General features: G+C 43.4%; 1 protein-coding gene across 2 annotated transcripts in view; it reads left to right on the top strand.

Moving 5' to 3' along the window:
• The first annotated feature begins 5,624 nt into the window (after positions 1-5,624).
• Positions 5,625-15,477, top strand: part of LOC124290720 (sodium-dependent multivitamin transporter-like) — a 43,630-nt gene continuing 33,777 nt past the window's right edge. The window contains exons 1-5 of one of the 2 annotated variants that reach the window (XM_046727525.1): positions 5,625-6,183; positions 13,499-13,564; positions 14,105-14,156; positions 15,045-15,112; positions 15,322-15,476. In XM_046727525.1, the coding sequence (XP_046583481.1) occupies positions 5,818-6,183; positions 13,499-13,564; positions 14,105-14,156; positions 15,045-15,112; positions 15,322-15,476 (707 nt within the window). In that variant the 5' untranslated portion in view covers positions 5,625-5,817. The remainder of the gene's footprint in view (positions 6,184-13,498; positions 13,565-14,104; positions 14,157-15,044; positions 15,113-15,321; position 15,477) is intronic. The other variant, XM_046727524.1, reaches the window with a different exon arrangement.

The following is a 15,477-nucleotide window of genomic DNA, read 5'->3' on the forward strand; positions in this document are numbered from 1 at the left end:
AGTATAGATACATTAGGGCCACCACACATGCACAGTATAGATATATTTGGACGACCATGCACAGTATAGATACATTTGGGCCACCACACATGCCTGGTATAGATACATTTGGACGGCAACACATGTCCAGTATAGATACATTTGAAAAAACTCCAGTATGCCCAGTATAGATACATTTGGACAACTCAACATGCACAGTATAGATACATTTGGACAACTCAACATGCCCAGTATAGATACATTTGGACAACTCCAACATGCACAGTATAGATACACTTGGACAACTCAACATGCACAGTATAGATACATTTCGACGACGACAACACATGCCCAGTATAGATACATTTGGACAACACAACATGCCCAGTATAGATACATTTGGACACTCAACATGCACCAGTATAGATACATTTGGATCGACCACACATGCACAGTATAGATACATTTGGACAACTCAACATGCCCAGTATAGATACATTTGGACAACTCAAATGCACAGTATAGATACATTTGGACAACTCAACATGCACAGTATAGATACATTTGGACGACTACACATGCACAGTATAGATACATTTTGACAACTCAACATGCACAGTATATATACATTTGGACAACTCAACATGCACAGTATAGATACATTTGGACAACTCAACATGCACAGTATAGATACATTTGGACGACCATGCACAGTGTAGATACATTTGGACAACTCAACATGCGCAGTATAGATACATTTGGACAACTCAACATGCACAGTATAGATACATTTGGACAACTCAACATGCACAGTATAGATACATTTGGACGACCATGCACAGTATAGATACATTTGGACAACTCAACATGCACAGTATAGATACATTTAGACGGCCATGCACAGTATAGATACATTTGGACAACTCAACATGCACAGTATAGATACATTTAGACGACCATGCACAGTATAGATACATTTGGACAACTCAACATGCACAGTATAGATACATTTAGACGACCATGCACAGTATAGATACATTTGGACGACCATGCACAGTATAGATACATTTGGACGACCACACATGCACAGTATAGATACATTTGGACGACCATGCACAGTATAGATACATTTGGGCGACCATGCACAGTATAGATACATTTGGGCCACCACACATGCCCAGTATAGATACATTTGGACGACCATGCACAGTATAGATACATTAGGGCCACCACACATGCACAGTATAGATACATTTGGACGACCATGCACAGTATAGATACATTTTGGGCCACCACACATGCCCAGTATAGATACATTTGGACGGCCACACATGTCCAGTATAGATACATTTGAAAAACTGAATATGCGCAGTATAGATACATTTGGACAACTCAACATGCACAGTATAGATACATTTGGACAACTCAACATGCCCAGTATAGATACATTTGGACAACTCAACATGTACAGTATAGATACACTTGGACAACTCAACATGCACAGTATAGATACATTTCGACGACAACACATGCCCAGTATAGATACATTTGGACAACACAACATGCCCAGTATAGATACATTTGGACAACTCAACATGCCCAGTATAGATACATTTGGACAACTCAACATGCCCAGGATAGATACATTTGGACGACAACACATGCCCAGTATAGATACATTTGGACAACAACACATGCACAGTATAGATACATTTGGACAACACAACATGCCCAGTATAGATACATTTGGACGACAACACATGCCCAAGTATAGATACATTTGGACGACAACACATGCACAGTATAGATACATTTGGACAACACAACATGCCCAGTATAGATACATTTGGACAACTCAACATGCCCAGTATAGATACATTTGGACGACCACACATGCACAGTATAGATACATTTGGACAACTCAACATGCACAGTATATAGATACATTTGGACGACCACACATGCCCAGTATATATACATTTGGACAACTCAACATGCCCAGTATAGATACATTTGGACTACCATGCACAGGTATAGATACATTAGGGCCACCACACATGCCCAGTATAGATACATTTGGACGACCATGCACAGTATAGATACATTAGGGCCACCACACATGCACAGTATAGATACATTTGGACGACCATGCACAAGTATAGATACATTTGGGCCACCACACATACCCAGTATAGATACATTTGGACGGCCACACATGTCCAGTATAGATACATTTGAAAAAACTCAATATGCGCAGTATAGATACATTTGGACAACTCAACATGCCCAGGATAGATACATTTGGACAACTCCAACATGCGAAAGTATAGATACATTTGGACAACTCAACATGCGCAGTATAGATACATTTGGACGACCATGCACAGTATAGATACATTTGGGCGACCATGCACATAGATACATTTGGGCGACCATGCACAGTATAGATACATTAGGGCACACATGCCCAGTATAGATACATTTGGACGACCATGCACAGTATAGATACATTAGGGCCACCACACATGTAGTATAGATACATTTGGACGACCATGCACAGTATAGATACATTTGGGCCACCACACATGAATAGTATAGATACATTTGGACGGCAACACATGTCCAGTATAGATACATTTGAAAAACTCAATATGCGCAGTATAGATACATTTGGACAACTCAACATGCACAGTATAGATACATTTGGACAACTCAACATGCCCAGTATAGATACATTTGGACAACTCAACATGTACAGTATAGATACATTTGGACAACTCAACATGCACAGTATAGATACATTTCTGACGACTCAACATGCCCAGTATAGATACATTTGGACAACTCAACATGCCCAGTATAGATACATTTGGACAACTCAACATGCCCAGTATAGATACATTTGGACAACTCAACATGCCCAGGATAGATACATTTGGACGACAACACATGCCCAGTATAGATACATTTGGACGACAACACATGCACAGTATAGATACATTTGGACAACACAACATGCCCAGTATAGATACATTTGGACAACTCAACATGCCCAGTATAGATACATTTGGACGACCACACATGCACAGTATAGATACATTTGGACAACTCAACATGCACAGTATAGATACATTTGGACGACCACACATGCCCAGTATAGATACATTTGGACGACCACACATGCACAGTATAGATACATTTGGACGACTCAACATGCACAGTATAGATACATTTGGACAACTCAACATGCACAGTATAGATACATTTGGACGACCACACATGCACAGTATAGATACATTTGGACGACCACACATGCCCAGTATAGATACATTTGGACAACCACAACATGCACAGTATAGATACATTTGGACAACTCAACATGCACAGTATAGATACATTTGGACGACCACACATGCACAGTATAGATACATTTGGACAACTCAACATGCACAGTATAGATACATTTGGACAACTCAACATGCACAGTATAGATACATTTGGACGACACATGCACAGTATAGATACATTTGGACAACTCAACATGCGCAGTATAGATACATTTGGACAACTCAACATGCACAGTATAGATACATTTGGACAACTCAACATGCACAGTATAGATACATTTGGACGACCATGCACAGTATAGATACATTTGGACAACTCAACATGCACAGTATAGATACATTTAGACGACCATGCACAGTATAGATACATTTGGACAACTCAACATGCACAGTATAGATACATTTAGACGACCATGCACAGTATAGATACATTTGGACAACTCAACATGCACAGTATAGATACATTTAGACGACCATGCACAGTATAGATACATTTGGACCACACATGCACAGTATAGATACATTTGGACGACCACACATGCACAGTATAGATACATTTGGACAACTCAACATGCACAGTATAGATACATTTAGACAACTCAACATGCACAGTATAGATACATTTGGACAACTCAACATGCACAGTATAGATACATTTGGACAACTCAACATGCACAGTATAGATACATTTGGACAACTCAACATGCACAGTATAGATACATTTGGACAACTCAACATGCACAGTATAGATACATTTGGACAACTCAACATGCACAGTATAGATACATTTGGACAGCTCAACATGCACAGTATAGATACATTTGGACAACTCAACATGCGCAGTATAGATACATTTGGACAACTCAACATGCCCAGTATAGATACATTTGGACAACTCAACATGCACAGTATAGATACATTTGGACAACTCAACATGCACAGTATAGATACATTTGGACAACATAACATGCGCAGTATAGATATATTTGGACGACCACACATGCACAGTATAGATACATTTGGACAACTCAACATGCCCAGTATAGATACATTTGGACAACTCAACATGCACAGTATAGATACATTTGGACCACACATGCACAGTATATGCACACTTTATCTCTATGACTGTAGCATAATCGCTGAGACACCGCCATGTTCTCATGAATAACGCCTCTGTAACTACACCGGTTTAGGCCCCACCATATACTGCTTCCCATGTCGGATAGTCTATGGCGTACAGAGATACATGGTTGCACTGTGGAGAACCAGACATGGTTCTGTTTGGGGTGAGACAGTTGGTTCTGTATAGGGAATGACAATCGATGGACACAAACAACTGTTTCTGTACATGGTTTGTTTGTTCTGTACAGTATCAGGAAGGTTCTGTACATAGGTCAGGTCGTTTGTTCTGTACAGTATCAGGAAGGTTCTGTACATAGGTCAGGTCGTTTGTTCTGTACAGTATCAGGAAGGTTCTGTACATAGGTCAGGTCGTTTGTTCTGTACAGTATCAGGAAGATGTTGGCGTATACAATGAGAAGGTTGGTTTGTACAGGGTCAGGTTGTGTGTTCTTTACAGACAGTTTGTTCTGTATCGGGTAAAACTAATTGTTCCGTCTTGACAACTCAGTTGGTTTTGTATAAATCAGGCAGTTGGTTTGCTCTATACTGGGCCAGGTAGCTGGTTCTACATTCGGCTATGGCCAGTGGCCTGATGAAGTGGGCACGTCATGTCGTGGTATTTCAGTCAAAGCGAGTCCGACTGTACGAGAGGTCAGCGGGGATCAGGCGAGGTGGTCGCTTTAAAGACTGTCCCCTCGTTCACCTGTTTGCCGAGGAGGACCACACCGATACCGTACTTGGTCCGAGCTGCTAGCGATTCCACATTGAATTCCATCATGTCCAGGTCATAGCTAAATGGCCGTCGGGGTCAAGGTCAGTTGGCATTTAGGGGAACAAGCTTACAGTCAACATTCACAACCATACTTGTCAACATGCTTTCTTAACACTTGAAATCGAAACACATAAGTCCTTTGTCATTACACAACGAACATAAAGAGAAACGTCTACATGTTAAGGTACATGCAAATCTGACAATCCCGTGAGTCACGTGATGTACGAGGAAACCTACACGCCACACGTCAATCAAACCTCATGCGCAGACTGTAACTGGTAAAGTGACAGGTATATTAATAGGGGAGGGGCAAGTGCGAAGGTAGTGGAAGGGGGCGTCTTTACATGGCGTGAGGATCGTGCACCAACATTTAACAGAGCGTGACGAAACAAGATATTTACAATAAACCTGCATGCAATTGAGGGAGATCGGTTTTTCGACAACAGGGTCTTGCTGAGGTGTGTTGCGCGACTGGGCGTCTGGATAGTACAAAGCGGGTTCACTGTGAGTCCAAGTTGTGCTTCCTCAGTCAAGAGTCGCTGTGTAACAGTACAGACGGAACATCTTCTTGTGCCTTGGTTTCCGTTCTTCATCATGTCGGAAGGCTACAGTTACCAAACTGGAAAGCGAAACACTTTCCACGCCGCTGACTATGTCATCTTCGCTAGTATCCTTGTCATCTCCGCCTCCATCGGCATCTTCTACGCCATCCGCGACAGAAAAAAGAACAATCTCCGTCAGTTTCTCATGGCAGGTAAAGACATGAACGCCATTCCCGTGGCGTTATCGTTGTTGGCGAGTTTTATGTCGGCGATCACGTTGCTTGGGACTCCGGCGGAGATGTATAACTTCACGACGGTATATTGGTGGATCGGCATTTCTTATTTCTTCGTCATTGCTGCAGCCGCTCACATCTTCATCCCGATATTCTACAACCTCAAGGTTACAAGTGCTTATGAAGTAAGTTACGATGTACTTTATGTTTACGCCAATCACTTCTTGTCTGGTTTGTTTACAGGCCGTTGTCGAATGGCACCTGTACTACTGCATGACGTCAGGCAATAAACCTTTAACTTTTATGCAAACTCTGCCACCAGTAGGGCAGCACATGGTAACCGTTTGTGCGAACACTTGGAGCTGACATGTGATACTGGAGGGGTGCATGACGTGACCAACAGTGACATCTGAGGGATATGACGTGACCAACAGTGACATAAGAGCTGCATGACGTGACCAACAGTGACATCAGAGGTATATGACGTGACCAACAGTGACGGCAGAGGTATATGACGTGACCAACAGTGACGGCAGATGGATATGACGTGACTAACAGTGACGGCAGAGGTATATGACGTGACCAACAGTGACGGCAGACGGATATGAGGTGACCAACAGTGATGGCAGAGGGATATGACGTGACCAACAGTGACATCAGAGGTACATGACGTGACTCACAGTGACGACAGAGGGATATGACGTGACCAACAGTGACATCAGAGGTACATGACGTGACCAACAATGACGGCTGAGGGATATGACGTGACCAACAGTGACGACAGAGGGATATGACGTGACCAACAGTGACATCAGAAGTATATGACGAGACCAACAGTGACGACAGAGGGATATGACGTGACCAACAGTGACATCAGAGGTATATGACGTGACCAACAGTGACGGCAGAGGGATATGACGTGACCAACAGTGACACAGAAGGTATATGAGTGACAGCAGAGGTATATGACCAACAGTGACGGCAGAGGTATATGACGTGACCAACAGTGACAGCAGATGGATATGGCGTGACCAACAATGACGACAGATAGATATGACGTGACCAACAGTGACGGCTGAGGGATATGACGTGACTCACAGTGACGACAGATAGATATGACGTGACCAACAGTGACATCAGAGGTACATGACGTGACCAACAATGACGGCTGAGGGATATGAGGTGACCAACAGTGACGGCAGATGGAAATGACGTGACCAACAATGACGACAGAGGTACATGACCTGACCAATAATGACGGCTAAGGGATATGACGTGACCAACAGTGACGGCAGAAGTATATTACGTGACCAACAGTGACATGAGAGGAGTAAGATGTTACCAACACCGTCAGCAGTGATGTATGTATGTATGTTGTTGTTGTTTTGTTTTTTTGTTTGTGTGTGTGTGTGTGTGTGTGTATGTAGTACGGATGTCTGTATGTCTGTCTGTCTGTCTGTATATATGTATGTTTGGAGGCAGAAGGGTTTTAGGGTGAACAGTGCGCTGCTCCTGTGGACCTGTTTCTTCTTCTGCACCTGCTGTAAACAGTACAATCATTCTCTGTTTGCTTCTGTGTTCCTGCCTTCAGACACATAAGTGTTTGATCAGTCAGGTTTCGGTATCCGTGACAACATGGCCGTGTGTACACAGTGATCACGTCCCTGACTCGCTACCAGACCATAAAGATGCTTACCGCGTGTGCTGTCATAATATATACTGCCCCATACCATCGTTGACCTGCTGACTTTTGACATTAGCCATTGACTTGCATCTCATGCCTGTTCCGACAGTGACATGTCAGCAGCTGAATCGTTAGCTTAGTTTCATAAAGAGCTTAACATATGGGAATTTGTTTTCGCGAATAGCCGGCGGGGGTATTTGACAGAGCTGTCGTAAAGACCACGGTCAATTGTATTTCAGATGTATTTCAGATATCAGGGGGAAAGTTGTCAAACTGGTTGAAATGCCCACCCATGTGTGCCGGGGGGACATCGCTGGTCACGCAGCTGGTCGTTGACATGTCCTGCTCAGCAGGGTCAAGACGCTGTTGATGAGAGTGAAGGACCACGCTCCAAACCGATTCTGTGACGATTGTCCTCTCGGGCCTGTCACTCTATGAAATCAGGCTGTTTCGTCACTCTTCAACAGCGCTACCGATGTCAGTTTAACTACTTCTTAATGTCAAATGATAGATATGAACTGAAAGTATAAGTACAAGCAAGCACTATCTTTGCGTTTACTGACTATTGACTATTGACTACTGACTATTGACTATTGACTATTGACTATTACTGTGGCGGTCTTTGGTTGCAATATGGGTGTAAACGGCGTCACTGATTTCCGTGTCTGTAGGTTTTGGTTTTGGTTTTAAATGAATTAATACATTACCCGTGAAATGATTAGTGCTGATGTACTTATGTACAGGAATTGCTTCTGATTGGTGGATTTACGCAAAGTTTGTGCGTGGAAATTGGCGTTTATAACTACATAGAAAGAAACAGTATTTGAAGGAAATTCTTCAGTGAGATGAAGACACAACATGGCACAGTTCTATACATTTCAAAGAAAAATGTTTTAAGGTTGAACATTATATTGGGACAATAATGTATGTATGGGAGGTGAGAATCATTGAACACCATGTATGGGTGAGAGGAGAGGGGTTGGTAGGGGTGGAAGAAACCATTTTCCTGTAGAGATATTGATCAATTTCTGGCCAGGACCGTTTGTTACAGTTTAGATGAAGAGCCAACTGACACTCATAAAAATTAGGGGCTTGGTGATGACTTGCAAATAGCATACACATTACACAGCATACACGCCCCATTTCCCCAGCAGCAATACGCTGTGCAATATGTGTACGTGTCTGGCATAGAAATCTGGAAAGCTCACGGCTCTTTAGACGGTTTGTAGCAAAGGTGGGTCTGAGAGTGCCTGGATTATCTCTTTATTGAGGACACTTGTACTTTAGTAATCTCCTTTCAGAACTCAATTTTTAAATGACACTCTTCAGAAACACAATATTGGAGTTACATGTCCTTTGGCTATCTCCTGATTGGGAACACTTGTATTTCAGTTGTCTCCTCACAAGAGATGCTTGTATTTCAGTTATCTCCTTGCAGGAGACGCTTGTATTTCAGTGATCTCCTCACTGAGGTCACATCTATTTCCATTATCCCCTCACAGGAAACACTTGTATTTCCGTTATCCCCTTACAGGAAACACTTGTATTTCAGTTATTTCCTCGCTGAGGTCACTTGTATTTCAGTTATCTCCTGACTGGGGACACTTGTATTTGAGGTATCTCCTCGCAGGAGACGCTTGTATTTCAGGTATCTCCTCACTGAGGTCACATCTATTTCCGTTATCTCCTCACAGGTGACACTTGCATTTCAGTTATCTCCTCGTGAGGTCACTTGTATTTCCGTTATCTCCTCACAGGAGACACTTGTATTTCAGTTATCTCCTCGGTGAGGTTACTTGTATTTCAGTTATCTCCTCGTTAGGACTGACTGAGTTTGGTTTTACGCCGCTTTTAGCAATATTCCAGCAACATCACGACCGGGGACACCAGAAATGGGCTTCACACATTGTACCCATGTGGGCATTCGAACCCGGGTCTTCGGCGTGACGAGCCAACGCTTTAACCATTAGGCTACCCCACCGCCCCCCCCTCTTTAGGAACACATGTCCTTCAGTTATCTATTACTGAGAAGGCTGCTAACAAGGTATATACCGCAGGGCATACGAGTGACATGCTGAGTTGTTGACAGGTCAGTGGTCACCTGGGTTCGGTATTCATGCGTGTTGACTTCTTTAGACTGGCTAGCTATTCTCGAAACGTTCGTAGCCCTGCGAACTTCTTAAGCCCATTCTTAACACATTGGCTACGGCCAAAGTTAAGAATTCTTAGGGGCTATGAACGTTTCGAAAATAAGGGCCCAGGTCTCTGTCTATGTTCCTATTTACTATATCGGCGATTGGTGATAATAAGAACCAACTGACCAGTGATCAGTATCCCCATGTTAGTACTAAACATACACCATCACCACAATACAGGAACACATCACCGTGTCGCTGTTCCAGCATAGACATCCCACCTGATACATCTCAGAGGTAGCTGTGCCTCATGGTGCTTTGGTCTAGCCAGAGGTCTAGCCTCAAACAGTCAAACCACTAAGTTCTGCAACCACTATTGTGGATTGTTATAAATATTTACCATAATTACAAAACAGTGTTTCAATTGGGTTTATCCCCCTTTGATCTGTAACCTTTATATCTACCGACTTGCGTCATGGTGGACACTGTCCAGACCTTATAGAGCACACTGTTGCTCAGTATGACATTACACCGTGCTCCAGGATGCAGAACGACGTCACGGGATGTCACATTCTCACACCAGTAAATGGGATGCCCGACGCAAGCAACCTGAAAACATTCATCAAACGTAAACAGCGTTCATTTGTGATAGGTGGATCCACATGAGCCGTCCTGATGACATCACAGCACACCACTCCATCATGCCCCTGCACTGGAATGCAACTTCCTGGTGTCACGTGTCAGTGGAAGCCGAGATGGCTGGATTTTTTCGTTATGTTTCCCAGCTTTCAGGTTTTCAGTACAACTAAGTTAACCCCTTTAATCCCAATGGTGTAAAAGTTTTCTGTTTGCGATGAGTTGAGTGAGAATACATGGCTTGTGAGCTGCAACTGACCGAAGTCAGTGTGTGTGTCACACTCCGGCACAGCGATGACTTAACATAATATCACTGCCACAGGCTAATTTGCATATCACGTGACCGGACTTTTCTCTTGTTTGTAATCAAACGCGCATATTCATAATAAGAAGAGACTGGACTCACGAAAGCTTTTCGGCGCTCTCTTCATAATGTTTTACATTGTTACATATATAAACTTCCACAACTGCGACAGTAAGGTCTATGACAGTACATAATTAGATATCAAACTGACTGCATCGTTTGCTCTCCATCAGCTTCGATGACAGCACGTGGAGCCGTACAACCTATGTAAACAAAGGATCGCTACGCAAATCGAAATAGTGTCACATGTTTTAGGATATTTTCTCAGTGAAACTCAACCATTCTATTAAAGATGTTTAGTTAGATGTGTAGACTCGTCAAAAATAAAAGAGTAAAAGAAATCTGTACATTATATTGAATGGACATTGCAAGATGTGACGAAGGTACTATGCTGGCTTGCCGCATGGAACTCTGGGTAGGAGAGTGTGTGTGTGTGTGTGTGTGTGCGTGCACGTTCGCGCGCGTGTGTGTACAGGTGCATTTATGTGTTAGTGTGCGTATGCGTGTGTATGTGTTGGTGTTGTGCATGTGTCTCTGTCTGCGTTTATGCGTGTGTCTGTGTCTATACGTATGCGTGTGCGTGCGTGCGTGTGTGCGTGCGTGCGTGCGTGTGTGTGTGTGTGTGTGTGTGTGTGTGTGTGTGTGTGTGTGTGTGTGTGTGTGTGTGTGTGTTTAATTGTATCCCCTGTGTAGCCTTTAGGCGTGGATGGAATTGATCTACATTAACATAAGAGTTTCAGCATAACAGCCGTATTGGACTGCGTCTTCATATGAGATTCTATAGAGGCAACTGATGTTCAACGATGTTCAGTGTGACATACAACCCCTCACCCTGGCCCACGCACTACCTTAACCTTTCTATGAATTGCAAAACTGACACAAGACCTGTTTGTAATGGACGGTCGTAAAGATGTTATAACTGCCTTAGTGCGGCATTAATCTGCTGGGCTTCAGTTCCCGCACGTCTCGAGGCTTCCCTATATGACACACAAGCTCTGGTTCCTGTACAAACACATAAATCACTCAGCGACCCCGGGCCCAGTACGACCTGCTGGCTTCTGCCAACACTGTATGTGTGCCATTTGTTTACTGTTGTTCAATGTTAACTCAGAGCTGTCACCAGCTTATCACAGGAATTGCATTCCGATGATAAGTGAGAGTTGGGTTTTAACACTCTATTGACCAGTATATACTCCCTGGGAAGGTTCGTATTTGGATAATCAAGGGTGAACATGGTCAAGCAGATGACCAACTGTATCCCGGCAGAATTTCTGCGGAACCCGGCGAACGACGGAGACGCACTTGACTCTGTCTCACGGTGATATATTAGGTCGCTTCCAAAGCCAACCAGCTTTATAAAAAGGAAGCATCGTAAAATCTCTTTCAGAAGTAACTAACCGGAAGAGATGACATGTCATAATCGCAGAAAGTGTTTGATAATACAGTATCCTAGGTACTCTCTGGGTACTGTCAAGGTACAGCTGGAACGGGATACTCTGGTTCTATGGTCGGGTGGGTCCTCAGCTGTTTGAGGACAGCCAGAAAGAGACAGTATAGTGACACTACACGTCCCTAATCAAATTATTCCTTTATGCATGATAAGATCGGTTTAGGTGGGTCCTAAAAAGTACTGTCGGAAATAGAAAAAACCCTGTTTTTAGGCTGTTACGTGTAGGATTAAAGACGACTCCGAGGTTTTGGTTGAGAATGTAAAAACTCAGGGGAAGGAGCGCCCGAGGGATTTCCTGACACTGAGGTTTTACATTCTCAACCAAAATCGAGGAGGAGTCTTTTTATCAAACTTATAAACCGTCTAAGACAACAAAAATTACATATGTATTATTTTCAATTTATGCATGTACTGAGTAGAACAACATTGATGGAACAGCCCGCAAATGATGGAACAGCCGGTGTCAACTGGGATGCGACTGGCAGCCAACACCTTGACCCGCACGCGCAATGCTCGTGCTCTGCACGCGCTATCCGTGTCCTGCACGCGCTACCCCTGCCCTGCACATGCGCTGCCCGCAGTACCCGTCTTGTGAGAAACACATGGTTGATACTGACAAACAATCTCATTCCTCACAGCGATCCTTCGTAGCGTAGTGGATAAAACCGCCAAGCTAGAGAGCGATGGGTTGCGGGTTCGAAACCAGTTATCATCGCTAAATATTGGAAGTTTTCAATAATGAGATATTTTACCATCAGTCATAGCAAGACAAAGTTGTATCAGTCATAAATAATGGTCATTTCAAAACCTCATATCATGGTATGAGGTTTTACAACGACCATTGTAAAACTTCGTACCTCGTATGAGGTTTTACAATGATCATTGTAAAACCTCCTGCAATCGTAAAACCTCTACCGAGGTTATCTGTTTTGTAAGTGCCTGTGTATCCGGTGTCCTGTTTTGATGTCCATATCTAACATCCTGCATGTGTATTGGGTCACTTATCCTGCCATGTGTATTTGGTGGCCTGTTTTACTTATCACATCCTGCCACACTCCTATGTGTATTGGGTGGCCTGTTTTGAAGTGTCCATGTCTACTGCAACACCCTGCCATACTCATATGTGTATTGGGAGGCCTGTTTTGAAGTGTCCTTGTCTACTGTAACATCTTGCCAAACTGCTCTGTGTATTGGGCGGCCTGTATTGATGTGTCCATATCTACTGTTTCAGTACCTCGAGTACCGGTTTGGGAAAACAATCCGTACTGCAGGATCCATGACATTCGCGGTACAGATGGTACGTATCCCCAGCATCACCTGAATACCTGTAGAAGTATCCCCAGCACCACCTGAATACCTGTAGAAGTATCCCCCAGCACCACCTGAATACCTGTAGAAGTATCCCCAGCATCACCTGAATACCTGTAGAAGTATCCCCAGCACCACCTGAATACCTGTAGAAGTATCCCCCAGCATCACCTGAATACCTGTAGAAGTATCCCCCAGCATCACCCGAATACCTGTAGAAGTATCCCCCAGCATCACCTGAGTACCTGTAGAAGTATCCCCAGCATCACCTGAATACCTGTAGTTCATGTATATCACCAGTCAAAACAAATACTCATACCGTTTGTGTTACCACGGTGGGCTGTTAATTGTTTGCATATTTTAATGGAAACGAATATCATTTTGTTGTAATGTTTCATTTTTCACATGCATACAATTACATTAGTTCACTGCAGCATCCGTTTGTCAAATCTAACGCTACCATTAACGCTGGTCTTACATGTTTGGTACTTGTTTATGTGATGTTTTAGGAGTTTGTGTGATGTTTTAGGTGCTGTACATGGCCATCGTGTTGTACGCCCCGTCCCTCGCCCTGAACGCCGGTAAGTGGCTATCTCCAGGACACTATGTCCAGTGTATGATGAACAGCTCCACATCGTGTTTATTAATAAGCACCGTGAAGATCCGGTTAGAACTGATCTTCAGCAACCCATGCTTGCCTTTTAAAGGGGCGACTAACGGGATCGGGTGGTCAGGCTCGCTGAATTGGTTGACACATGTCATCGTATCCCAGTTGCGTAGATCGATGCTCATGCTGTTGATCACTGGATTGTCTGGTTCAGACACATAGCTGGAATATTGATGAGCGAGCCGTTAAACTAACACTCCCTCACTCATCAAATAAGGAACTCCAGCTCGTTTTGTTCATTGAATAAACATTTCCAGTATTGTGGAGCGTAAGACTACACTGGTACCCACATGTATTATAAACATTGCATCCCTAAACGACATGAGTCCGGCGTCTGGATTCGTTCCTATGGGATGCAACATATTATTATCCATGTGTACTACTCAAAACCAGTTACAGAAAACTCGAACATTTAATATAAACTGGCGTACAAAAGAAAGTACACACCTGGTGTTTTGGGATTATTTGAAAAGTGTTGTGATTTTGACTTGCAACTTCGCACTTGGGCACGATATCTGTGGTGTTTTGGCAACATATTAGGAAAGTCTGTGACTTATATATCATTTTCAAAACATTTACGTGGCTCTTTGGAAAGTAATCCAAAAGCACCAGGTGTGTACTTTCTTTTTCCATCAGTTTTGTCACAATAGATAATATAAAGGGAACGGGGGTAGTTTTATGCAGTATGTATAACAAATAGATTTATTTCAGTGTGAAGTACTTCAACATCGATGATGGTATATGCGTAAATGCAAGACGTGTCGCCATGGTGTGCTGTGTATACGTTCCTGCTCTGTTTCAGTGACTGGTTTCACCCTCTGGGGCTCTGTCATATCCGTCGGAGTGGTCTGCACTCTCTACACAACCATCGTGAGTTTCCCCCATTTCTGACATCGAGTAAACACCATTTCGGAAACAAACACACAACAAAAGACATGGTAAAGCGAACTTGGTGCAGCGTTGTGGTAGCGGAATGGGTTACATGCACCCCATTCTTCCCGTGGTGAGGCTTGAATGTTTCTTAAAAGGCGTGTTACAATATTCACTCACTCACTCAGTCATCACTCCGTGTGTTCCAGGGTGGGATGAAGGCGGTGTTATGGACGGACACCTTCCAGATCGGGATGATGTTCGCAGGGCTGTTCGCGGTCCTCATCAAGGGGTCCATGGTTCTCGGCGGATTCGCTAATGCCTGGAAGATCGCTGAACGCAACGAGAGAATCGTCATATATGAG

Source organism: Haliotis rubra, unplaced genomic scaffold (genome assembly GCF_003918875.1).
Source record: "Haliotis rubra isolate DU_JTF1 unplaced genomic scaffold, ASM391887v1 Scf472, whole genome shotgun sequence".
NCBI classification, from domain to species: domain Eukaryota; kingdom Metazoa; phylum Mollusca; class Gastropoda; order Lepetellida; family Haliotidae; genus Haliotis; species Haliotis rubra.